Raw genomic sequence first — 26,922 nt, 5'->3', positions numbered from 1 at the left:
TTAGAACTGAAAAATACAATTACCAAAGTAAGAAGCTCAGTGGATGGACTCTACAACAAAATGGAAGGGAGAGAGGAAATAATCAGTGATCTAAAAGAGAACAATAGAAAATTCGCAGTCTGAACAACTGAGAGAAAATAAAGTTAAAAAAAAAAAAGAGCCTCAAGGATCTGTGGGACTATAATAAGAGATCTAATGTTTAAGCGATTGGAATCCTAGGAAGAGAGGCTGAAAAAGTACCCAAAGAAATAATGGCTGAAAATGCCCCAAATTTGGCATGAGATATAAACCTACAGATTCTCGAAGCTGAGTGAAACTCCAGCAGGATAAACCTAAAAAAATCCATGCCAAGACACAGCATAATTAAAATTTTGAAACCCAAAGACAAAAAAAAAATCTTGAAAGCAGAGAAAAATGACACCTTACCTATAAAGTAAAGACAATTCCAAGGATAGCAGATTTCTCACCAGAAACCACGGAGGACACACTCGAGGTTCCGGTAATAGGGGGAATGGTGGTGTTTTGCACATCTCCAGAAAGGAAACAAGACTAGCCAGGTAAACACTGCTTAGGTAACTTTCCATGTTTTGGAGTAGCAGTCTGCAAACTGGGCGTAAATGTGTCCTGAGGAGTCGCATGCACTTTCTAAGGAGAGGTAGGCCTGTGTGGTTTTAAGAGAATTCAGTTCATCTCCCTCTTTAACTGCGACTCCTTCCTACAGCTGATTGCCTGAGAATGTGCCTGTGCACTGTTTCTGTTCTCCTCAAAGTGTCTTTCTCCCTCCTGACCCCATCCACATAGCCTTACAGCACCTACTGTACTTGTTCGTTTCCACCAGCTATTATTAAATTTAGATTAACTTTAGGGAAACATGTAGTCGATTCTGCTGTAAATCATGTCCATAACAGCAATCATTCGTACAAAAAATGTAACAATGGCCTGAACTTGAGAACTCAGCTTCATTTTATTGGGATTAACTCTTCTTTCTTAGATGTTGATATGCTCTTCCAATTCTATCAAATGAATATTTATAAACATAATTGATTTCAACTATCAGATTAAATTGCTAATAAATCTATAGATAATAGTTGACAATCATCCATCTCTCTATCCATCTGTCATCAATATACAGGTCTTTGATCATAATCCCCATTTTTATGGAATTGTCATTTTTACCCCAGTTTCATCTAATTTTAGCGCCATGGACCAGGCACCTCTAATTGTAAAAGTAAGTGGTATAATAATCACTTAAATCTTAGTAGAGCCTTCCCAGATATTGAGAAACTGAACAACTCTAGCGACTGGGTAAACACTTTCTTTGAAAGTCATGTGATTCCCAATTCTTTGTTTTTAACATTATTGAACCTAACTGAATTGTTGACTGAAGGAGTACTGAAAATAATTTTTAACGAACGATCTCTAGGTGATTTTAGCATGTAAGTTGGAAAGAGTTTTAAGGAATTGACTGATATTGCCAATAACATAAGTCCTTCCACTCTTATCTACTTACATAAATGAACGTGTTTTCTCAGGGCGTCACATCTATAAAAACAAAAAATAGGTCCAGAATTGATGGGGAGCCCTGTCTCATTTAGCAATATCCATTCACAGAGACTTGGACTAATTAAAAAAACCCCACACAGAGCTCCATTTATGTTATTAATAGATGTCCATGGTCCATGTCCATTTTATTTTCTCCGTTTAATAATTATGTAACAAAATGTGTGGCGTTTTATGCTATTTTGATCAATTGTGTACCTCTAATAACAGAAATAACTCAATCCAGAAGACCTAGAGCATTATAGGGTCACAGGAAAATAAAACAAAAAAATTTTTTTAAAACGTATCTACTGACTGCTAGGTATTAGCCACGTACTTAGTCCAGTGACCTTGGGGAAGTTACTTAACCTCTCTGAACTTTTTGTTGTTTTTTAATCTTCAAAATGGGAATAATAATAGCTCATAATTCATACCTTTGTCATGAAAACTAAAGGAGTTAATATATTATGTCGAAGAAATGGAAGTTCAAGTGATGTAAAATTTCTGATTCACTTACCTAAGAGTTAATAAGAGGATGTATTTTTTATATTTTAAAATTTGCATGGTGGTAGGTATTAAACTGCTAAGGTATTTAAATTCCACTGGATACTTTTAAAAGAGTGATTAATGGTTTTATTTTAAAATGTCAATATTTACAATACATTAGGAATTACATCTTTTGCAACTCTGTATGATGAAACATTTTGTAAACTAGATGCATGGGGAGTTACGTTTTTGAAATTATTTTATGTATATGAGCAAATATCTTAGAAGAAGACCACAGCTGAGCAGTGCTTGTTTATCTAGAGAGTTGCCTAAATTCGGACCCTACGTAGGGCTCAGCAGGAAAGGAATAAAGGCATTTCGCTTATTCTTTTCCGTAGCCCTGTCTTGAGCGGACCTGAATCAATCCCGCTCCGCGTTCTCATCATTCACAAAGCCTGGAGCAGCCATTTGCCACCAACAGGTGGCACCCGTTAACAGGCTCCAGGGGGCGGGCCCCGCGCACGCCTCTCGGCGGCCCAGTGGAGTCTCTCGGCTTCCGTTGCGCATCGAGCAAGATGGCAGCCTCCGAGACGGTTAGGCTACGCCTTCAATTCGATTACCCCCCGCCAGCCACCCCGCACTGCACGTCCTTCTGGCTTCTCATCGACTTGAACAGATGCCGAGTAGTCACGGATCTCATCAGTCTCATCCGCCAGCGCTTCGGCTTCAGTTCTGGGGCCCTCCTGGGCCTCTACTTGGAGGGGGGGCTCTTGCCCCCCACCGAGAGCGCGCGCCTGGTACGAGACAACGACTGCCTCAGGTGCGCGGGCGGGATGGGGGCGCTGCGGTGGGGCGCCGGGGACCCGCCTGCGCACGCCCGGGGGAAGCCTCCGGCGACTGGAGACCGCGTGTGGGGGTGGGTCCGGGTGAGGGTCGGGGTGAGCTGCGGGGGGGGGGGCGCTGTCAAACTGCACTTCCGTGAACCCCGGAGATTCTGATTGGTCCAGTCAGGTATGGGGCTCAGGAATCTGCCTTGTAACGAGCATCTTTCCCCGGGAAGCTTCTAATGCAGAAGGTTGGTGGACCACACTTGGAAAAACCCTGATCTTGGGTGTGGGCAGGGCTCGCGTTTCTTGCAGCCTTGACTTAGCAAGCGCTCATTTAGCCGGGCACTGTGTTAGGTGCGCGGGGTGCCGGGCGTGCCTGAGACCCCGCCTTCTCCCGGCAGCTCGCAGGGTCAGGTGCCGGAGACCCAAGCAAACAGACCAACAGTCATGTTTTCTTCACCGCTTGCAGCGTGTCCAATCTCTGAGCTCCTGTGATACCCCCTGGGACTGGTGGGCGTCATTCTGTGTCTCACCTGGGTTCACTTAAATAGGTGTTTGGAACCTTTTGGGTTGTGAATTGGGAAACAAAATAGTTTTAAATATGCTTTTGGAAGTTTTAAAAAATGATACTGAGATGAGTATCAAGGAGCGGTTGTGGTGTAAATTGCTCACGTGTGGTTGATTTGTCTCAATAAAATGGTAAGACACGATCATTTCAGTTCGGATTCATATCTTGGACTGATTTATTCAGGGCTTCTTTTTTAAAAGCTTCATCTACAGTGAAAAAAATTCTAGAGTTGTGAACCAGGCTACTTCTGCTTGCCATTTGTTGCATGTTGAATATTCCTTTCCCCAGAGTATGTCAGATTCATAAGATTTCTTCAGAGCATCAGGTAATTTAACTTGGAACAACTGCTATATCTTTGAGCATATGTGAGTCTTTCTCTCTTTTAAAAGCAGGAACACTGATTTACTAATAATGTTTAGCTGTTTCCAGTGACAATTTGAAAAAATCCAAGTTTCAAAAGAGGTCTTTTTCCTTTTTATTCACTGTGAAATAGATCTCCATTCTCTCTGCAATTTAGGGACTATTTAAATATTGCAGTTGTAAGGACTGCATCCTCTCCTGTTAAGTTTGCTTTCTGATCTATCTCCTGTCTAATGAATTAATAACTTGCTGATGGCTAACTGCAGTTATACTTCATTTAATGAATCATCTGGAAATTAGACTCTTTATAATGAAGTCAACAATGTCAAAAGCAAACCATGAAAGCTGTTATGGGAAATAAATACAGCACAATGGCAGGCAGAATTCCTCCTAAACACCAGAATGCACAATTGCATATGGCAAGAAATACCTCCGCAGCTAGCTTCAGTGGTAAATGGGGCAGATCTTAGGAAAAAGTTGAATTTGGAGAAGTTTTGTATGTTTTTGTGGTTTCATGTCCATAGTCATTCTCTGTCTTCCCCTGACAGACTCACTTTTCTTCAGAGCTACAGAAGAAAACAGTTTCTTTTCTCAAAGGTACCCAATATTGTTGGAGTAGACCAAAACAACTAGTTTTGTGTTTCTGTGTATTATCTTCTCGTGTCATGTGGACTGGATAATTATCTGACCAGATAATCATACCAGGTTTTGCTGCTAAGTGCAGAAGATGGTTGAGAAAGAAGAGATCATCGTGGAACGCAAATGGTCAGGGAATTTCACAGTACCTTGAAGGTTGGATAGCCTTGTACAGTTGTGGAGGCAAAAGCTACCCTGACTTGGTGAAGGGATGAGTGTGACCAGCAGAAGAATTCTGTTGGGATTGCCAGGAGTGCTGAGAGAGCTCTCATGAGGAAAAGCGGGGCCTGGTTGTGGGAATCCTGAGACCCAGCCCTGGAGGCGCGAGCTTGTGTGCCACGGCCACTTCCTCACAGCCCCTTCTTTTGCGCTCCCAGAATCTGACTTCCTGTGCCCCCAGGCTGCTAACATGGAGCTCCTGAAGGTGGTCTCCATCTCCCCTGGGAGGAGGAAGTGCTCCCATTTGCCTGGAGCCCCATCCGTCTGCTAGGACTGCTCTAACAAAACACCACAGGCTTAAGCAACCGAAATTTCTCTCTCATGGTTCTGGAGGCTGGAAGTCCAAGGTTAAGTGTTGGCAAGTTTTGTTTCTTTCTGCAAGTTTTGTTTCTCTCTGCTTGGCTAGTAGGTGTCTCTCTTCTTACTGTGTCCTCACATGACCTTTTTTCTGTCCTCAGAAAAAGGCACGTGACCTGGTGTCTCTTTGTGTGTCCAGATTTTCTCTCTCATAAGGACACCAGTCAGATTGGATTAGGGCCCGCTCTCAACGGCCTCATCTTGACTTGATTACCTCTTCAAAGGCCCTGTCTAAATATAGTCACATTTAGAGGTACTATGGATGAGGGCTTCAGCATAAGAATTTTGAGGGGACACAGTTCATCCCATAACACCCCCTGAAGAGAGCTTCACAGAGGCCTGGCTGCAGCACCTGGAGAGCAACCAGCTGGAGTGAGAGCTCCCTGTTGAAGAGTCATTCTGTGCGGAAACAGAATGCCTTCCCTCCTCTGGCACTCTTTTGACTGTGCGGCATTTAATACTGATTATTAAATACTGAACATTAGAGATGAGCTCTCATTTCATGTTGCTGTGATCATTGGCTCCTTGGACAGCCAGCCAAGCCCCTCTTGACATGTCTGTGAGGCTGGCAGTGGGAGTGAAGAAGACAGAGTGTCTGAGCCAGGCTGAGGGCAGTTTGGTTTCCTGAAACCTCGGGAGCCAAAGAAGGTACTTGCCATTAAGGCTGCCGATCCTTGTGCAGCTCTGGGTCTCTTGACGCTAAATCTCGTTTTGTAGCGTGCTGATGGTTTTGGGGATTTAGAATACTGAGAGCTCTTCTCTCATGTTCAGGAGTGTGTTTGTCCAATGCCCATGGGTAAACAGAGACCAGTGGAAGTTAGGCCTGGGCTGCTTTCACTGTGGAACATTCATAGTCCCTTCCTATTCTTTTATTAAAACAAAGCAAACAAAAAGGCTTATTGTTAAAAAAAATTATACTTCAAAATAGTTCAGGGTACAAAATCCCTTATTTCTTTTCTCACGTACTCTTCCTACACCCCACTCTCCAGAAGTATCCTCAGTTAAATTTGGAGTGTCCTTTCCATACATATACAAACATATATACTTACACTTTTAAATACACATGTCATTATATACATTTTTTCCTGCACCTCACTTTTTTTTTTAACCTAACGTATCTTGGGTATCTTTCATTTTAGTATATACGATATGTGATGCAATCGCTACATCATTCTTTTTAAATGCTATATTATTCCTTTGCATGACCATGTTAATTTATATAACCAGCCCCTTATTAATGGACATTTTCGGTTGTAATCTTAGTTTGACTGGGCTTCTATAATAAAAATACCATAAACTGGGTAGCTTATAAACAACAGAAATTTAATTCTCACAGTTTAGAGGCTGAGGAGCCCAAGATGAGAGTGCCAGCAGACTCATGGTCTGGTGAGGGCTTGCTTTCTGGTTCACAGATGGTACCTTTTTCCTGTGTCCTTACATGGTGGAAGGGGACTAGGGAGCCCTGGGGGTCTCTTTCATAAGGGCGCTAATCCCATTCATGAGGGCTTTACCCTTATGATGTAATCGCTTCCCAAAGGCCCCATCTCCTAACACCATAACATTGGGGGGTTAGGATTTCAACATATGAATTTGGGGGGAACACCAAAACATTCAGACCTTGGCAGTTGTCGTCTGGTTTTCACTGTTACATACTGCTGTGGTGAGTATTCTTCTATATCTTTGTGTACTTGGGCAATGATTCAGTAAGATACATTCCCAGAAGGGGTACTCCTTGGTCAAATTTTAAAATTTGATAAGTACTGTGAAGTTGGCCTCCAGAAGAGTTGTACAGGTCTGTATTTATGCCAGAAATATATGCGTTACTTCTGTTCAATATGGTGTGAAAGGGAAGAGAGCGGAGTGATTAAGAGCTCAGGGTCTGGAATCAGAACCCTGGATTCAGATCTTGGCTCTATGACTCATTAGCTGTGTACCCTTGGTCAGGTAACTCGCTTCTCTGCAGGTGGTAATGCAGGGCACTGCAAGCAGCAGCTAGACAGGAGGGAGGCTGCAGGGAACAGGTGGGACCCAAAGAGATTGCAGGTCCCTGCTTTCACCCTCTTTGTTGAATTTCACCTCCATTTGATGGGACAAGTTCATTAAAAGCCCACCGACTCCTGCCCTCAGAGGACTAACAACATTCACTGTATTGATAAAAATTAGAGCTAATGTGTAGATAGCACTTGCTCTGAGCCCAGCACTGCTCTAAATATATATGATAGCTCATTTGAGTACTATAGTTATTACTGTTACCCCCATTTGTACAGATGAGAAAAGTTGAGGTAATGATATTTTAAAATTTTAACTAAAGGCAGAAGAAGGATTTGAATCCAGTCACTTTGGCCTTGGCAGGCAATGGCTAGTGGGAGTGGGGAGGTGTCAGGCAGTGCAGATGGGCATGTCTTATTTATGTATGAAAGAATCCTAGAGGTGCACTTGCAGATTTAAAGGGAATACCTTGCATTTTGATACTAGTGCCCAGTTTGCCCGGCAAAGAGTTTGAATGAACAGTGGAGAGTCTGTTTTAAACATTTCTTGGAATCAAATCTCTTTCATTGCTAATTATACAGGTAATTCACTTTTCTTTGCAAAAGGACAGTTACATTTGTTGTCTGTGATCCAAGTGGAGAAATGAAGAACATTGCCAGGGAAAGTGTCCACCCTGAAAAGAACGGTAACTGAGCAGACCCAGGTGGAACGTTTTTTGTTCTCTGGATGGTGTTCTGTTTCTCAGTCTTAATATGTTCCAAACTGAAATTATTCTCTTCAGGAGTAGCAGATAGCGAGGCTGCAGCAATCACAGGTCAAGTATCCACAGATCCATGATCTTCAGAATGGGTGAGATGATGACAGGAGCTGCTCTTGAAAACGTGATGCTGTTGTAGGCTCCTGTGAAAGCCAGGGGTCCTGCCTACACGGGATGCAGTGCGTGCAGTGTTCCAGTGAATTAATGCACCTCAGTGACTGAACAGAAGGTCTTGCATCCATTTTCAAAGTGTGAGGGAAAGTTTGGTACTAATTGTCATCTCAGAATTGAAACTTGAATCATAGCATTGCTACAAGTGAAAACAAATTGATCAAGAATGTTATGGAAAGTTCCATATCCAGGAAGTTCCTAAGTAGTTCTTAGATTCACAGGATGCCAAACTAGCTTTTGCCCGTTTAAGAATTACTTCCTTGCTGCTAGGTGGCAAGGTCCACAGCTGAGAACAAGGGGTAGTGAGTTTTTATTTAAGTCCCTGCTCTTTCAGAGTTTTATTTCTCTCTTCATCCTACTCCTGGTATCAGTAGCTTTTATTTTATCTTCATTTGTATGTGTCTGTGTATTTATGTATTCTGAAGAATAATTGAGGATTTTTTTCAACTACCACATTGAGATAAATCCACAGGATCACTATACCTTAAAAAAATTTAAAGAATGCCTATAATCTATCTTATTACTCACCAATTGTACTTTATTTTCTATTTTTTTAAAATAAATTTATTTATTTTATTTGTTTATCTTTGGCTGCGTTGGGTCTTTGTTGCTGCGCGCGGGCTTTCTCTAGTTGTGGCGAGCGGGGGCTACTCTTCGTTGCGGTGCACAGGCTTCTCATTGCAGTGGCTTCTCTTGTTGCGGAGCACGGGCTCTAGGCCCGTGGGCTCAGTAGTTGTGGCTCCCGGGCTCTAGAGCGCAGGCTCAGTAGTTGTGGCACATGGGCTTAGCTGCTCCGCGGCATGTGGGATCTTCCCGGACCAGGGCTCGAACCCGTGTCCCCTGCATTGGCAGGCGGATTCTTACCCACTGTGCCACCAGGGAAGCCCTGTACTTTATTTTCAAATATGATTGTCGACATCTTTCCCTGGTCACTAAAAGTACTTGATGAAAGATATAGCTGGATGTAAATGTATTGAAAGAATAATGTATGTTTTTAGGAGACATTTTTTAAAAAATAAATTTATTTATTTTAGGCTGTGTTGGGTCTTCGTTGCTGTGCATGGGCTTTCTCTAGCTGCGGTGAGCGGGGGCTACTCTTTGTTGCAGTGAGTGGGCTTCTCATTGCAGTGGCTTCTGTTGTTGCAGAGCACGGGCTCTAGGCATGTGGGCTTCAGTAGTTGTGACATGTGGGCTCAGTAGTTGTGGCTCACGGGCTCTAGAGTGCAGGGTCAGTAGTTGTGGCGCACAGCATTAGTTGCTCCATGGCATGTGGGATCTTCCTGGACCAGGGCTTGAAGCCATGTCCCCTGCATTGGCAGTTGGATTCTTAACCATTGCGCCACCAGGGAAGCCCCAGCAGGCATTTTTAAACACCCAGTATGTGCTTGACATTGACGACACTCACTCAGCTCTCTGTCACTGGGCTGTGCCTATTAGAATTAGCTGTTGCCAGTTCATGGAGGAACAGAATTCCTTTACTATAGTGAAATGATTTTGGATGAACTGTATATTAGTCAGAGTTCTCCAGAGAAACAGAAACAATAGGAGATGATATAGATATAGACATAGCTATAGCTCTAGGTACAGAAATGAGATTTATTATAAGGACCTGGCTCATGAGATTATGGAGGCAGAGAAGTCCCAAGATCTGCAGTCGGCAAGCTGGAGACCTGGGAAAGCTGATGATAAAGTTCCGGCCCAAGTGCAAAGGCCAGGAAAGCAGATGGTGTGTTTCAGTCTGATTCCTAGTCCGAGGCAGGAGAAGTTCTTCTGACGTCCCAGCTCAAAGATAGTCAGGCAGGGAGAGCGAATTTCCTCTTGCTCAGCCTTTTATTCTGTTCAGGCCTTCAGTGGATTGGGTGAGGGCCATTCACGCTGGGACCGTCTGCTCACAAAGGCACTCTATTTAGTGTACAAATTCAAATGTTAATCTGATCCTGAAACACCCCGACAAACATGCCCAGAACAATGTTTAACCAAATATCTGGTCACCCCAGGGCCCAGTCAAGTTGGCACATAAAATTAAGAATCACCAAATGTTATGGAATTTTACGATGGTTGTCAGTACCCCAGAGAACATAAATTATAAATTGTTTGGTGTTTTCCTAAATTTAAACAAAATAAAAATGAAATCTGATTTTTAAAAAAGTTGCTTACAGCTAAAACCAAAAATGGACAGTTAGCCTTATCACCACTTAGCGTAGGCACATAATGTAGTGGAAAGATTGTGGACGTTGGCGTTAGACAAACAGGTTTGAATCCTGTTTCTGTGGCTTATTAGCTGTGGATACTGGGCAGTTACGTGTCTGAACCGTAATTTTGTGATCTGTTTTAAAATGAAAGATACCTACTTCGTGGTGGTGTTTAGATTAGGGAAAATCTATAGAAAATGTTCAGGATGCAGTAGTTGATCAATAAATAAAACTAGTCATTTGAAAGTTGACCATAAGTGATGCCATATAGGCCATTTTGTTGAAAGTTGACCATAAATGATGCCATATAGGCCATTTTGTTAAAAAGAGTCTTTTGTCCTTAAGTGATTTGACATTTTTTCATTGCCTAATGACAGTGACAGTTTGCAGTCCTCTTAGTATATAACTACATCCTGGAGACATGCTTATGAATTACTTACTAAAGCTTTCTCTCTTGTTCTTTTGATAGAGTTAAATTAGAAGAGAGAGGAGTTGCTGAGAGTCCTGTAACAGTTAGTAATGGTGATAGTACTCGTTTATTACCTAGAAAAGCAAAGAAGCGGGCATTTAAGCTGGAGGAAGATGAAGAAACCGAACTAGATTACAAAAATTCAAAGAAGCATTGGAAGAGGCATGAGAACAATAACAGTGAGAAGACCTTGGATCTAGAACCAAAAGCTGTCACAGATCAGAGTGTGAGTAAAAAAAACAAGAGGAAAAACAAAGCCACATGTGGTGTAGTGGATGCTGATGGTGGAGAGACCAAAAGAAAATCACCAAAGAAAAAGGAGAAATGTGAATATAAAAAGCAGGCAAAGACTCCCAAGTCTTCTAAAGCACAGTCAGTGAAAGAGTGGACCATCCTGAAGTGCAGTCCTCCAAAAGGTCCTCCTGCTAGAAACAGCCTTGTGAAAGCCAAAAGAAAAGGTCGCACAGGCATTCATACAAAAGATAGTCCCGATTCCTCCTCAGAGTCTGAGTCGTATCATGAATCAACCAGTGATGGTCTCAGCAATGTCATCTTGGAGGTCAGACATTCCCCAGAGGAAATCTTGACTGAAGTATCAAAGGAAGGATCCTCTATGAAAACCACAACTGCAGACAAAGTGGCTGCAAAAACTGGCTTTCCCTCTACCCGCATCAAGGGCAAGACCTCCAGAACATCATCTTCTAGTTCAGACTCTAGTTCAGAGTCAGATGACCAATGTGTGATGTCAAAGAGTACCCCGGTGTGTACTGCAGATTTCTTAAAGACTGTAGGTCTCTTTGCAGGAAAACGTTGTCCAGGGCCATCCTCACAGGTTCCAAATGCTGCTGGATGGAAGCAGTCGGACTCAAATGGTGGCAGACAGGCCCTTGGTCCTCCTCCCAACGTGACTCTCCCCATCACTTTGGGAAGAGGTTGGAGTAGGGGAGAGGACCTTCTTTCTTGGAAGGGAGCGAGGGGTCGGGGTATGCGGGGCAGAGGTCGAGGACGAGGGCATGCTGTTCCCTGTGTTTTAAATAGAAATGCTGATTATCAGAAGCAACAGCAGTTGAATGAAATGGTGACAAACTCATCTACTGTTATCCAGGTAAGTATTATTTATCGTGAGTTTACCTCTTCCCCTTTCCTCACGTAGTGTTTCTGGAATTGACGTCATGGGTTCACAGTTTCTCACTAGTAACAAAATCACACGACTAATACTGTTTTTCAGAATCCCATAGAGACACACAAGAAGGACTACAGTCTCTTACCGCTTTTAGCAGCTGCCCCTCAAGTTGGAGAAAAGATTGCATTTAAGGTATATTTTTAAAAAACAACAATAGTTACAACAAAAAAGATTATTCTCCCTCTAAATAAACTTACTCATTAGCATGTCAGGTTACATTTATATTTAATTTAATATGATTTATATTAATAAAATGTAATAAATTTATTAAACTAATTTATATTATATCATATTTATAATAACTCTTCCTGGATCATATCTTCCGTGTTCTCTTGCCTAGCATGTAGTAGGTGCCTAGTAATTGTTTTCTGAATGAGTAGAAATGGCTCAGCTTGGTGTCTGGAACATAGCAAGTGCTCAATTAAAAAAAAGCTCTACATATCACCCCAAAAACCTCCCAAATCCAAAAAAACCTTTCCTACTGGAACACCTGTTTTGCCACAGGCTCATGGTAGGGCTCCCAGAGTGGGCGGAGTGGGCACCCCAGTACTGTGTGTTTTGTTTTCTCAGGAGTAGGGGAAAGGAGCCACAGGGCATGTGTATTTGTGAGTTTTTTTCTTCTTTTTTAGCTTTTGGAACTAACATCCGATTATTCTCCTGATGTTTCTGACTATAAGGTAAGTTTCTTTATTTTAAAGTCATCAAATGTCAGTATATTAAAGAAGCTAAAGTCATATTTAATACTGCTAATATGGATAACATGGATTTTTATGGAGTAAATAATGTCATAAAGTAGAAAATAAAAATATTTTCAAAATGTAAACTTTTTGATAGTATCACTTTGAAGTCTCCCAGTGTTATTTTTCTTAACACTTGGGAAGAATATAGAATGAGAATGACAAATTTAATTTTTTTTTTTTTACTCATTTATTTCTAATCAGCTTAGATACACAAAGTTATTTGAGTACCCCTCTCCCATGATCCTAAACTTTGAAAGAGAAAAATAGATAGCTCTCAGCCAGAAAATATGATTATTTTCAGCATAGGAATCTATTTCATATATTTGTGAATTACTACTGGTTATTATCGTCTAATATGGTTTGTTTTGCTTTACCAGTTAACCACAGGTAATTCACAAATACTATCCTTGGAATTTACTCACTTAATATTTGTATGGGACTTCATATTGGCATATGAACTTTATCACAGTTTTCAGTAAAAGTTTGACTCAATCAGTAATTACATGTTTCCTTCCCTTTCTCACCCATTCAAAATTTTGTTGAAAATCTTGTTAAAATGCATACTTTCTTATTTTGATGTGAGATTCAGAATGTAAGTCCATTTTTTTTAAGGGAATAATTGATAGCGTTAATATAGTAATACAGATAAGGTATAAGAAGATTTGATTCAATCTGAGTTGATACCTTGGTAGCCTTTTAAAATCTTGGTAAGAATCTTTCTTCAAAAGCAGGCTAGAAGAAGAATCAGTTCATGAAGGGATTTGGTTGGTTAGTTCTGGGTAACTGGTGTTTTATCATCTTTTTCATCTTAGCCTCTTAATATAGGTGACCACATAACTTATATAAATCAGAACACTTGTGAGTGAAAAGGATTAATATTGTATTAATAATTATACTGAAAGGAAATGTAAATGGACCTGTGTTGGGCAAACCAGGATGTTTTTTCACCCTACCGTAGATGACTAATTTAATTCTGTGATACGTGAGGAAATGGAGATAAACGTGAATTGGTATGTCCCACAGCCTCTACCAAGTGTTGATTCTAGATGATATTGATTTTTTTAAAACTCATTAAATGTATGTTGGTCATTATAGTTATCATCTTGGAAAGCTATTTGCTTACTTTATTTCCCAGTATTTTTAGAACTTTTTTGAAGTTGCTTTCAAAACCGTTTCAAGGGTGAAAATCAGTACCACTTTTTTGCTTTGATGTCAAGTACTGTTATCCAGCTAGATCATCAGCTTTATTCATTAAGCTTGTCTTTAAAAGTCAAATCTACCTTCAAAGAATGTAGTCTCCTCAGCCCCTAACCTGTCTCATTTGTATCCGTGGGATTTTAATTTATGGAGGTGACTGAGTGATGACACAGAGAAGTCAGTGCTACTGAGAAAGGAATTTAATACTTACATTTCCCGAGAGAAGAGGGGGGATGCCACACCAGGCAGGACCACAGGTGACAGCACCTGGTTGTGGCTGGGAGGCAGAAGCAGGAGGGAGGAGCTTCTATTGGGGTTTCCTTGGTGTAGGCAAGGCAGGGTGAGGGAGACAGCTTAGGATCGGCTAGTTTGACTAAGTAGCAGGCTGTGGGCTATAGGGGCTGTCCCTGTTTGGTACCTGCTCCTGGGATGATTGAGACCAGGGGAGATGCTGGCTTGGTATGTGGGAGTTTTATTTCAAATGCATGTTGATACATTTAAAAACTTTTTTTGTTGAGATAAAACCCACATAACAAAACTCACTATTTAACTGTTTTAAAGTGTGCAATTCAGTGGTTTTAGTATATTCATAATATTTCACATGTTGATTTTTGACTTGGACTTTTGTTTTTGAAAGGAAGGAAAAATATTAAGCCATAATCCGGAGACCCAGCAAGTAGATATAGAAATTCTTTCATCTTTACCTGGTGAGTGTTCTAGAAAAGAATTTGGCAATGTAGGCTCTTCACATCTACACTGGTTTCTAAACAGCTTTCACACACAGGCGCTTCTGTCTTCCTTGGCCCCCGTGGCTGCCTGGCACTCTGCATACCTCTGTCAGCACAGAGTGGCCGGGTGGGTGGGTGCTGCACTCCCACAAGTGGAGGTGCGTGTCTACTAAGAGTTGTTGGGTTTGTTCCCAGAGCTGTTAGGCACGTTGTTCTTGTTACTGTAGTTATGTAATTTCGTAAAATTACATAAATTGATGAAAATTGATGGCAAAAAAAACTATGTCTGTGAAACCTAAGTTGAATGCTGACTCAGGATTGTTACTGAAAAATTCCCTTTTGAATTATATGTGGTGGGTCAGCTATAAGAGATTGGGAGGAATTTGGTAAAAATCTGGGAAGATTCTGCACTTAACATTGCGTTGCCAGCTTTTGTATTCTTGCATCACTTAAAAAATACCCTCAAAACTCAAAAATTGTGGAAATCGCATATCTACATTAAGGATATGATTTATAAAAGAAAGACAGCTCTAGTTGGTGGACTCATAAGACCTACTAGCTCTGTTTCAAAAGATTGGCAAATGAACATACTTCTGTGTGTTAAGTCAAAGTAAAATGTCTAAAGTATAAGTGTATCCACACTCTCACACATTATTTTAAATGGTTCCCTGCTTTATCCCTGATTCACCCCACCCATTATTGGTTCTGAAATCCTGGAATAAGAGGGCTTTTACTATATATGGCATAACTGGGGTTGTGTTTGCAGGGGTCCCTGGCCAGGGAGTAGAGGAGATCTCTTTTTCTTTAGCAGGCTCTAAGGAATTAATTATTTTCTGTTCGTGTTTAAATAAGGTAGGGAGTAAAAGATTCAAAACTCCAGTACATAGAAATCATTCAAAAAGGTTTTTCAGAGAATTCCCTGGCAGTCCAGTGATTCGGATTCAGTGCTTTCACTGCCGGGGCCCAGGTTCAACCCCTGGTCGGGGAACAAAGATCACACAAGCCGTGCGGTGCGGCCAGAAAAAACACACACACACACACACACACACAAAAACTTCCACTGGTTTTCCAGCTTTCTTCTGATTAGGTTTCATTTGAAGAAATCCCCCTTCTTAGGAATGGTGGACAGAGGTTTGTCCATGGTCAAATTCTGTGGACACAGCCTGATCACTTCTTGTCAGGTGATTGACAGTGATGACATCCACTTAGAACTTTTCTTTTTGGGAGCATCAAGAAACACTTTATCTGTTTTCTAGCAGAAGTACAGGTAGTCCTCACCTTGCATGGTTCTAATATACATGAATTTCAGTTACCATGGTTTAGTTAAATAAAACCAGCTCCCCAGTGACATTGGTATGTTAACTCTTAACTGTGAGTAATTGTATAGAGTACTGCTAGCTCTCCCGTCCACAAATCACTGCACAAATAACACATGGCCATATGATTAGTGACAAGTCACAACACTTCTTTCAAAGTCTGTTGGTGGTTGGTCACTGTGCATCTGTTACTCAATTCCCGTAACACAGCAAAGTGTGTAGTTGTGCTGCTTTCTTGTCTCTCAGTGATAAACCCACGTGACACTTCACAAAAATGGATAATTGAAATAGGGAATTGGCCAACAAAGATGAAAGCACAACAAAGAAACAAAAAGTGATAATGCTAAAAGTGACACCCAAATCGAGTTTAAGTGAAATCATAGAAGAAATAGCTCACTGTGGGAATGTTGACATTGAGCTTTATGTGAGCTTCTTGCCGTCAGCGAGGAAAGTGGTTGTAATGAGAGGGATGGGGACGTCCTAGAAGTGACATCAGCAAAAACTTCGCAAAACTGTGAAAAAGAAACTCTCAGAGCTATTGCGTGGCGTTAAAAGCTCGAAGAATAACAGACTGAGAGGAGTATGACAGTTGTGTAAGGCATAGAAAAGAGTCTCACTCTGTGCTTGGTTACATGACAAGAAGGTGAGCGCTGCTCCTCAGACTACCCTCGATAAGTTTCTCACAAAGACGTAGAACACTTTAATTCCCAGTATTTCTGTTTTAAATTAGATCAGTGTACCACATAAATAGCAGCTTTAGTATTTTTTCATTTCCCTATACAGTAAAGGTTTTAAAGTTTTGACAAAAAATTTGAAAGATCATGAGACAGTCATAAGTTTTCCCATTGATTAAGATTGTTTTGCATGCTTTCAGCCTGCATGGTCACTTTAACGGCCCCACCCTACCATGTGAAGTGAGGACTGCTGTATTGCCAAGTAGGACGCCTGTGTGATTTCTGAGGACACGGCAAGATACAAGAACTTTGCAGAATTCACACTACCTTCCCTTGTTGAAACATACCAGCTATTTTGGGGATTATCTTGTGGTTACACGTTCTTTTCCGGGATTACTAGTGGTAGCGTATCAAGCTCATTTCTTTTTGATGAAGGAAAGATTGTCACTGATCAAGAGCCGAGAAGCTCCTGTCTGTTGATGCAGGGTTTTCGAAGGCTCTCCCGTCACTGAGCACTCCATACTTCCATGCGTGTCCCCAGCCTCCACATCAATGGACAGTGTGTTTGTGGTTGTTTTTCTAATGATATGAATTCCCTGTAGAGGAACATTTCACTACTGGGAAATGACTTATTGTCTCTCCTTCCTACTGTCTGGTTTCAGCCGTGAAAGAACCTGGGAAATTTGATTTGGTTTATCACAACGAAAATGGAGCTGAGGTAGTGGAGTACGCTGTGACGCAGGAGAAGAGGGTAGGCACGCTTCTCTTCTTGGGATTGCTTGGTCGTCCACTCTCTTGACTGGCTACTGGTGGCCTGGAAGGTGACATTGCAGCTTCCTGAACTGCCTGTATTAAAATCATAAAGGATCTCAGCCTTGGGGATCTCTGTCATGCCTACAGGGTGGCTGTAACAGTGCCCAGTGCCAAGTTAGGATGCCATCTTGAATGTCAGAGAGCCTATAAGACAAGATGCACAAATAAATCTTATTTAAGAGGGTACAGTTGCATAAAATCAGTTTTGGGAGTTCCCTGGTGGCCTAGTGGTTAGGATTCTGGGCTTCCACTGCCATGGCCCTGGTTCAGTCCCTGGTCAGGGAACTGAGATCCCACAAGCTATGTGGCACTGCCAAAAATCAATATCAAATCAAATCAGATCAAATCACAGTTTTATAAGGGTGTCAGTAGAAAAGAGTAGCATTTTAACAACTTTTTATTGAAAAAAAAAAAGTACACATAAATGTACAGCTTGGGCGATTTTCACCAGTGAACATACCCCATGTAGTAACCAGCACCCAGATCAAGAAATAGCACCTGAGCAGCCCCTCCAGAAATCTCCATCACGCCTCCTTGCAGTTACTACTACCTCTCAAATGTTAACCATGATTCTGACTTATAACAGCACAGGGCGTTTTGAAGAATGACGTAAAATGATGAATCTGTCTTTTGATTTTGTTTCAGTCCTTAAATTTCCATTTTAGGAAATATATGGTTTAGAGCTTTGTAGGCAGCCAGACTTCCAGGGTTGCTGGAATGGCTGCCTCATTAGAGTATGGTAGCATTAAAGTGAAGAGAATTTATATTTAAGAAACCACTTCTTAAGGTGCTTATACTTGAGATGTTATGATATTATTCTGAGTTTTAGTATTGCAGAGTCACGTTTTATCTGAAATGTGAATTTGTGGAAACCCTAAGCAGACTGTATGTTTTGCTTTGTCTTTGGGATAGATGACACTCAGGGATTTACTCCAAAAGCACATTTTTAGGGTCTGTGGTAGGCTCAGCAGATTTTGCCCAGTCTCCTGTACTTCTTCATTTGCAATATATGCAGCCCCACTTTTTTGTTGAAATGTGTTCTTGGAAACTACATTGGAAAATTAAACGTTGAAGGCTTTCCTCTTGGAGGCCTTACTAAACAGCGGCCTGAAGTAGGGCCTGTGATTACCTTTTTTGACACTAGATGGCTCTCATTATTCATATGGCCAATGTTAGCTTTGCTTTCTCTTGGTAAAATGTGAAATACCTCCTATTTTTAGGCAGCACAGGAAGAGAACTACAGAGCTGCACAAAAGGGCATCAACAGTATAGTGATAAACTTCCTGGGCCACATCTGCCTCCCAGGAGATCTGTGGGCTGCCTTTCCACAGAGGCTTGTTGGGCAAATCCTCCTGACCGCTTTGTAACCATCTAGCTACCCCTCCCCGCACAGCCCCAGCTCTAAATCAAAGAAAGATGAAATATGTTTAATGTAAAATTTAGCTGCATTCTAGGTAAAAAAGACCTTCTACCCTAATTGAACTGAGTTTACTGGGACTCAAATTACTCCAGGTCTTCAAGCATTCTGCGCAAATGGAAATTGACTTTTTAAATGACTACAATTCATACGACCTCAAAATGAAGTCTCTAAACTGAATATTTTCTGTTTTTCCTCAGATCACCATTTTTTGGAGAGAACTGATTGATCCAAGACTGATTATCGAATCTCCAAGTAACACAAAGTGCGGAGCTTCCCTGAGTATGACCGCGCCACCTCATGGTTTATAGATGTCTTATTTGTGAAAGTGACTATAACCTGAACTTTTTTTTTTTTTTTTTTTAAAGAAGATTTGAGAGTTGTATGCATTTTTGGTTATCTTTATCGCATAGGAAAAAATCTACCTCATCATTTAAAATAACATGGGTGTTGCTTTTTTAGACCTCTTTTTTTTCCGCAGGCTTAATTTTAGTAACAAAATTCAAAACATGACATTCTTCAGGCATTGTTTATAAAGCAATATGTATGGTTTCTTCTCTTTTTTATTTTTTTGGACCATCGAGTAGCCATTGTCAGTAGGAGTTTATAATACCAAGTACAAAAAAGTGCTGCATATCTTGTCTCAGTAAGTTTTATTAAGTAACATTTTAAAACGTGAAAGCATGTTACTTGACTTAATTTTTTAACATTTAAGATGTTCCATTCAATATGGAACATCTTATACATTTCAAGTATTTTATACTTGTAATTGTCAAGAGTTAACCAGTAGTTGGGTTTATTGCAGGCAATGAGTTAAGGAATCCTTTCATACTCTTTTCAACTGTAAAATGAAGGATTCTTAGGGCCTGTGGAGAGCAGTGGAAATAAGTATGTGTGCCTGGGGAAGAACTGGGGCTCCACTCGGGGGAGAGGGTTTACTGTGGGCTCAGACCAGGGTTATCTTGCTACAAGGTCCCGAGCACCTGGCTGAGTGTGCTGGAGTGAGGATCTTGAACAGAAACTTCCTTTTCTGTTATTATTCAGCACAGAGCTAAAAAGGCTAAAATATATAGTGTGAAAATTGTTTTCTTTTAACAAAACATCAGATCCCTCCTTCAGCTTTGCAGATTTTTAAATAAAGTCATACTGAACTAAACTTCCGTGCTGAGTCATCTTGTGCGGTTGAGTTTTGCAAATTGCTTTATATTGTTTTATAATAATGCAAAAGATTATAAATTTCTGGAACAAGGTTTGCCTTGACTAAAGACTCTGGTGTTGCAAGGTTTAGTCCAGTGGAGTTCGTTAGATTTGGGAGCTATTGGACCAAAGGAGATGCTGTCCAGTTTCAATTTGCATGACATCGATACGTATCAAAGTGTGTATTTATTGATTTGAGAGGTATGACTCCAGAAAGAGATTAACATGAATGATGGAATCTTGGCACTGGGTTTCTTGTGTAAGCATGCTTTCTTTCCAGGGTTTGGAAAACAAGACAAATAGTAAAGGCCAACAGGTGCATGAAAAAAAAAATGCTCAACATCACTAATCTGGGAAATGCAAATCAAAACCACAATGAGATATCACCTCACACCTGTTAGCATGGCTCTCATCAAAAAGACAAGAAATAACAATTGTTGGAAAGCGTGTGCAGAAAAGGGAACCCCTTGGGGCTTCCCTGGTGGCACAGTGGTTGAGAATCTGCCTGCCAATGCAGGGGACACGGGTTCGAGCCCTGGTCTGGGAAGATCCCACATGCCGCGGAGCAACTAGGCCCGTGAGCCCCAACTACTGAGCCTGCGCGTCTGGAGCCTGTGCTCCGCAGCAAGAGAGGCCGCGATAGTGAGAGGCCCGTGCACCACGATGAAGAGTGGCCCCCGCTTGCTGCAACTAGAGAGAGCCCTCGCACAGAAACGAAGACCCAACACAGCCAAAAATTAATTAATTAATTAAAAAAAACAAAAACAAAAGGGTGAGTGTCTTCATTTGTAGAATGAGACTAACCCACCCTTAGATTTATAATGAAAGGTTAAAGTAATGCTTGAAAATGTTACATTCAGAAAGTATTGGTCTACTCTTAAGACTTTAATAAGACTCAGAAGAAGCTAATTAATCAACTCTGGCGAATTCCCTGGTGGTCCAGAGGTTAGGGCTCCTTGCTCTTACTGCTGAGGGCCTGGGTTCGATCCCTGGTCAGCGAACTTAACTCCCACAAGCCGTGTGGAGTGGCCAAAAAATAATAATAACAATAAACTCCAACTCTGGGACTTCCTTGGCGGTCCAGTGGTTAAGACTCTGTGCTTCTGCTGCAGGGGGAACGGGTTCTGTCCCTGGTCAGGGAACTAAGATCCTCCATGCCACGCAGCGCGGCCCCAGAAAATAAATAAATAAAAATGAAGTACAGTCCAGCTTAACCTTCAGAAAGAAAAGTCACTACCGAGTATTAGCATTGGCTATTCTTTATGGTGGATTCATCTCACTCTCAAGTTATACTTAGGAATCCTGATCTAAAACGCTCACTCCGAAGATTCCCTGCCTAGGTGAGGGTGGGGTTACAGGGAGCATCCAGCTCTTTACCTGGTCCAGGCGCCCCCAGGGGAATGGGTCAGCCAGGAGAATATCATCTCTTCCGCGTCCCAGTGGACTCAAGGGGGAAGTAGAGCTCCGGTCTGAACTGTGAGTCTTTACTGGAATCTAAGCACACAATCTTCGGTCATTGTAGGGTCACAAAATGTTAAAAGCCGGAAGCCGCCTTTGGAATAATGAAGCCCAACCTCCATTTTACCCTGAAACGGCAGACTCAGCGTAGGTGAAATAACAAGAGATGCTTGTGGTTAGAACACGGGCGCTGGAGTCTGATGAACCAGGTACAGTTCTGCCTTGTACTCTTCTTAGTCGTTTTTTCATAAGACAAGTTACCTAACCTCTCCGAGCCTCGATTTCCTCATCACAGTACCCACCAATAGGAGTGCGGTGAGGACCGAGCGAGATGATAATGCGTGTAAAGCATTTAGCACAGGCCCTGGCACGTAGTAAGCGCTTGATGAGACATTAGTTATCATTTATGTTTCCATTATGCGACTTGCCCAGGGTCCTGCTCCAAATTTTTGGTAGCACTTGAACCCCCTTATTTTTAATTTATTTTCACCTGTTAGAAATAACTTGTGTCATATTTCATATCATAGTTGTCATGTTTAGATTTTCTCTGATTTCCTCTTTCAGGTAGGAGGAAGTCAGTCATCTAATTCTCATCAGTGATGCTTTTTATTTTTTATTTTTTATTTTTTATTATTTTTTAAAATAATTTTTATTTATTTATTTATTTATTATTTTTGACTGTGTTGTGTCTTCGTTTCTGTGTGAGGGCTTTCTCTAGTTGGGGCGAGTGGGGGCCACTCTTCATCGCGGTGCGCGGGCCTCTCACTGTCGCGGCCTCTCTTGTTGCTGAGCACAGGCTCCAGACGCGCAGGCTCAGTAGTTGTGGCTCACGGGTCTAGTTGCTCCGCAGCATGTGGGATCCTCCCAGACCAGGGCCCGAACCCGCGTCCCCCGCATTAGCAGGCAGACTCCCAACCACTGTGCCACCAAGGAAGCCAGTGATGCTTTTTAGAATAGGAGGCTTGGAGATTTCTGCACATCCACCCATTATCTCCAAACTGTTGTGTCTTATTCTAATGTTTGAGTGGTACAGCTTTTCTCCCAGGGCTCTAGCCACTTAGAACACATGATCTCCACTTTCAAAGTGGTTATATTAAGAAAACAACTCAGGTGGTTTTTTGTTTTGTTTTGTTTTGTTTCTGTTAACAGAAAAGTCATTCGGAGATGAACCAGTGAGAGATTATGGGAACATAAGTATAATGAAACCCCAGAAAAAATGCATTTGGGATACAAGGGGATTGGCAGTTTGCTCTGCAGGACACACAGGCTGGTAAATTTGTTAACCTTGCAGTAATGCTACCCCACGTGTTGAGTGACTGGATTGGGGCAGGGTTTGGGGAGGGTTTTACTATATGAAATGTGGCTATAAGGTAATGTCTGAATTAAAAAAAAAAAAAAAACAAATCCATCATAACAGAGTCCAAAGGCATTGGTTGTGTTGGTTACACATGTCAGCCAGCAAGTTTCCACTGAACCAGGTCAGTTTCACTGAGATACAGCCTCAGGGTCAACGGCACAGGCCACTCTCTTGGCTCCTGGGTTTCAAACACTAAGGGAAAGGGTTCAGTGGGCTAAGCCAAGACCTTACTGCTCCGGTGGGTCCACACATCAGCAGCGGCCCCTTCCTGGGAGCTGATTAGGAATGCAGGGTCTCCGCCCACCCCAGACCTGCTGTGTCGGAAGTTGCATTAACCAAACCCCAACCAAACGGGACGCGTGCACAGGAAGATCTGCCAAGTACTGAGGCAGAGGAGGACACAGGCGGAACGCTGGCACTGCCCTGCCCAGCAGACTAATCAAAGGGACTTCTGCTTGACTACACTTGCTCTCTGCCGTGAAGCTTTCTCTTGGGGGCTGACCTGGCAAACCTGAGATTCTCTTTCATTGCAGAGGAAAAAGGCAGTGATGCAGCTACTCCAACTGGGGGCTGGCTCAGGGCTTTCAGAGGCTGAATGTTTTATTTGGGCCAGCACTGATACATTCAGTGAGTGCTGTGAGCAGTGCTTTGTGACCTTTCTCACACAGGGGCTCACATAGAAAATTATATTGGTAGGGCATACTGGGAGGAGAAAATGACACTGTTAGTGGCCAGAGGTGACCACCCATGGGTTCTGGCTGGCCCAGAGCTGTGGGGATCCAAGTCTTGGAACACAGGTGCCGTGAGCCCTTTGGGCACCTCACACATTTGGACACTGTTTCATGACACAGCTGTTCATTCAGGAGCAGGAAATGGACCCAGCATGGCCTGAGGGACTCTGAGCAGCCCTACCACCATGCTGGCCTGGTCATCCTCATAGCCTAGGAGGGGCCACTGCTGCCATTCTGGCCCCAGACTGAGACCCACGGCTGGAGATGAGAATCGTGACAGGGAAGTTTGGAAAATAGAGATGATGACGATAGCTCTGGGCCCGCTGTTTTTCTAAGCACTTCACATGTGTTAATTCATTTACATGAGATAGGAACTGTTAGTATTTCCTTTCTACAGAAGAGGAAACTGAGGCACAGAGGTTAAGTCCCTTGCCTGTGATCACACAGCTAGCAGATGAAGGAGCCGGGGTCCAGATCTAGGTTGTCCGCTTCAGGGTCTGTCCTCTTAACCACTAAGGTCTACCACCTCCCCAGCAGTAGAAGATTCCAGGGAAGACATAGATGTAGTATTAAGTGAAAATGCAAATTGTAGCACATAATATATTTATAGAGTATATTTCCCATTTGCATTAAAAAAGAGGCTCCTGATACAGGATATGGATACAAATATTCTGGAAGGACTTCTGTGAAACTTGATAGTGGTCACCTCTGCACAGAGGGACTGATGGAGGGGGGCTTTTCACTGTTTTAATCCTTCCTCTCTGTAAATGTATTGCCACAAGCATGCCATACCTGTATAATTTTGTAGTATGTTTTAAAGGGATATGGTATCAGGAATGTTACTTAGGAAAACATCAGGAAGTAGAACTACTGGGCAACAGGAAGGAGAGAAGTTGTAGGGTTGGGGTGGGCATGGGGAGAGAAGATGCAGAAGCAGCTAGTGATACAGGCCCTGATGGATTTCCAACATGGAGTAAGAAATGTACAGCAAACCTTGACTGTCATAGATGTTTCTGTCTTCCTGAGGCTCCACAGTTACCCCAGGTGACGGGGGAAAGAATAAGGGATCTGCAATTGTCCAAAAGCATAACCCTCTGTGGGGGTGGAGAGCCTGGGGGACACCAAGGAAATGTGATCCAGGGCCTCAATCATGGTGCCTCCGCAGACATCCAAACCTGGCAGTGGCCAGTTGCCAGCAGCTGATGGGGTGTGGCCAAACGTGCAGGGTCCCACCTCCCCATCACCTGGTTAATAGCTGAGCAAGAAGAAACAAACAAACAAAATTCCACCATTAGGAGCTGAGCAAAAGGTTTGGAGCTAAATCTCTTAAGAATGTGCTCTTGCAAAATCATTAGGTAAAAAAAACCAAGCACAATTGAGTTCAAGAATGTGTTTTTGGCCTCTTAATAGATAATTAGAATGAGCTGCTCTGTGTGCAACATGAATAAGGGTCTTGCTGCTTTTTTTTTTTTTTAATTTCTTTATGATAATAACCAGTGCAATATTTTTAGTTTTTTTTTTTCCCCTTCCATATAAATCCAAATGTATGATGTGTCATGCGTGGTCATATTAAGATTTTTAACAACAATATAGAAATAGAAGAAATATAGGTAACATGCTCCCCCTTCCCATTTTTTAAAACAAATGCTGTCTTATAAAACCCTTGGATTTCCAAACACTTATTGTATTAAAGCTGCCAGTCTGTCAACCCTATTTGGATCTCCTTTTGGGCAACAATCTAGAGAAAGCTAGTCAAATAATTACAGTAATGACAGTGATAAAAATATGGCTAATCTTCTATTTTGAATTCCAGATTTAATTTCTGGAAACAGCCAAGTTTGGTGGACAAAGTGGAGATACCATCTTTGTTTCCAAATGAGGTACGACTATAATATAATGTCCCTGATTTTACTGTGTGGGTTTGAAGGACAGCCACAAACACAGTTTTAAATACCTTGGTAACACTGGAGATCCAAGGACCTCAGATGAAAAACTCCAACTTTAGAGAATTTCTTTTGGCTCATTTAACTGAAGGAGTATACTAATGCTCCGATCATACCCACAAGGTGGCTTTTTGTAGGTCGCACACCCTCAGAGGCCATGGCGATTTAAACTACTGAGGGCTCCCTGGCAGACAGGAGCTAAGAACAATAGATCAGCAGAGTTGGAGCCCTGCTTTCCAGTCACAATACTGCATCTGAGCAATGACCTGGCTCCTAGGATGGAAGAGAATGGATGTGACATTGGACTCCAGCTGACACTTATCAGTTATTGAGTTCTTGTTTTAAGTGCTTTACATACCTTCACTCATTTAATCCTCACAGAAACCCTAAGTCATGTTGCCTCCCTTTTATGGCTAACACACGGAGGCACCGAGAAGCCAAGTAATTTGTCCAGAAGACGCACAGAATAAACGGCGGATTTGGGATTTGAAACCAGCTATTCTGAGCTCCAGAGCTGGTGTTGGTGTCTTTGACCACTGTGCTATACCGACAAGAATCTTAAGCCGCTTAAGTGTGTATTTCGGAATCTTATAATGTAGGTTGTTGGGGTTTTTTTTGTTTTTTGTTTTGTTTGTTTTTAACAGATGTCTCATATAAAAGTCATATATGAACTTGGACAAGTCACTTAACAGCTCCGAAGAAACGGGGAGCTGAAGAAACAGGGAGAACGCAAACTCAGAGCTGTGAGGGTTCCTAAAAAATTGATACAAAACTCCTGGTATATAAGAGGCATACCCGGCCATTTCCTATAGAAGAAGGGTAAACTATAGAAAATACTGTCCACTTACTACTTCCTTATTTTGGGCGGGGGGCACATTATGAGAAGATTAGTATGATTCTAATTTAATGTAATAACATTTTGCTTAATGTCATGAGCCATCATTCTTCTGTGGAAATAAAGTTGATAAAAATCAACCATCTTCCCTATTTCTAACATTAACTCCTTTTTGTTCATATCATTCAACTCATTTTAAAAATTATATATTTTTCTTCTTAAAAACAATATATACATTGTTTGTACAAATCTAGAAAATGCATAAATGATAAAGAAGAAAAATGCCCATAATACATTTACCCACAAATAACTAAACATTTTGATGTATAACCTCTTTCTACACACAAATAAATTTAAATGAAACAGGATCAAATTGTATATACTTTTCTGAAAGTTGCTTTGTTCACTTAAAAATGTTATCTGCAAGTTGCTTTGTTCACTTAAAAATGTTATCATGGGCTTCCCTGGTGGCGCAGTGATTGAGAGTCCGCCTGCCAGTGCAGGGGACACGGGTTCGAGCCCTGGTCTGGGAGGATCCCACATGCCGCGGAGCAACTAGGCCCGTGAGCCACAGCTGCTGAGCCTGCGCGTCTGGAGCCTGTGCCCCGCAACGGGAGGGGCCGCGACAGTGAAAGGCCCGCGCACCGCGATGAAGAGTGGCCCCCGCACCGCAATGAAGAGTGGGCCCCGCTTGCCGCGACTGGAGAAGGCCCTCGCACGAAACGAAGACCCAACACAGCCATAAATAAATGAATGAATGAAT

At 42.0% G+C, this 26,922-nt stretch overlaps 1 protein-coding gene across 1 annotated transcript; it reads left to right on the top strand.

The window, feature by feature from the left end:
* The first annotated feature begins 2,552 nt into the window (after positions 1-2,552).
* On the top strand, positions 2,553-19,794 carry COIL (coilin). Its single transcript, XM_082441804.1, has 7 exons — positions 2,553-2,845; positions 10,571-11,675; positions 11,799-11,885; positions 12,383-12,430; positions 14,328-14,397; positions 17,071-17,159; positions 18,839-19,794. Exons 1-7 carry the CDS (start codon positions 2,601-2,603, stop codon positions 18,947-18,949), a joined length of 1,755 nt encoding a protein of 584 aa, XP_082297930.1. The 5' UTR covers positions 2,553-2,600; the 3' UTR covers positions 18,950-19,794.
* The last annotated feature ends 7,128 nt before the right edge of the window (positions 19,795-26,922 follow it).

The sequence above is a fragment of the Balaenoptera physalus genome (genome assembly GCF_965194825.1).
Source record: "Balaenoptera physalus genome assembly, chromosome: 20".
NCBI classification, from domain to species: domain Eukaryota; kingdom Metazoa; phylum Chordata; class Mammalia; order Artiodactyla; family Balaenopteridae; genus Balaenoptera; species Balaenoptera physalus.
The sequence above is the reverse complement of the archived record's forward strand: the minus strand, read 5'-3'. Positions and strand labels throughout refer to the sequence as shown.

Excerpts from the sequence above, each read along its gene's own strand:
- COIL (XM_082441804.1), top strand. The coding sequence starts at position 2,601 with ATGGCAGCCTCCGAGACGGTTAGGCTACGCCTTCAATTCGATTACCCC. Across the intron at positions 2,846-10,570 it reads CGAGACAACGACTGCCTCAG|AGTTAAATTAGAAGAGAGAG; the intron begins GTGCGCGGGCGG and ends TTCTTTTGATAG. Across the intron at positions 14,398-17,070 it reads AATTCTTTCATCTTTACCTG|CCGTGAAAGAACCTGGGAAA; the intron begins GTGAGTGTTCTA and ends GTCTGGTTTCAG.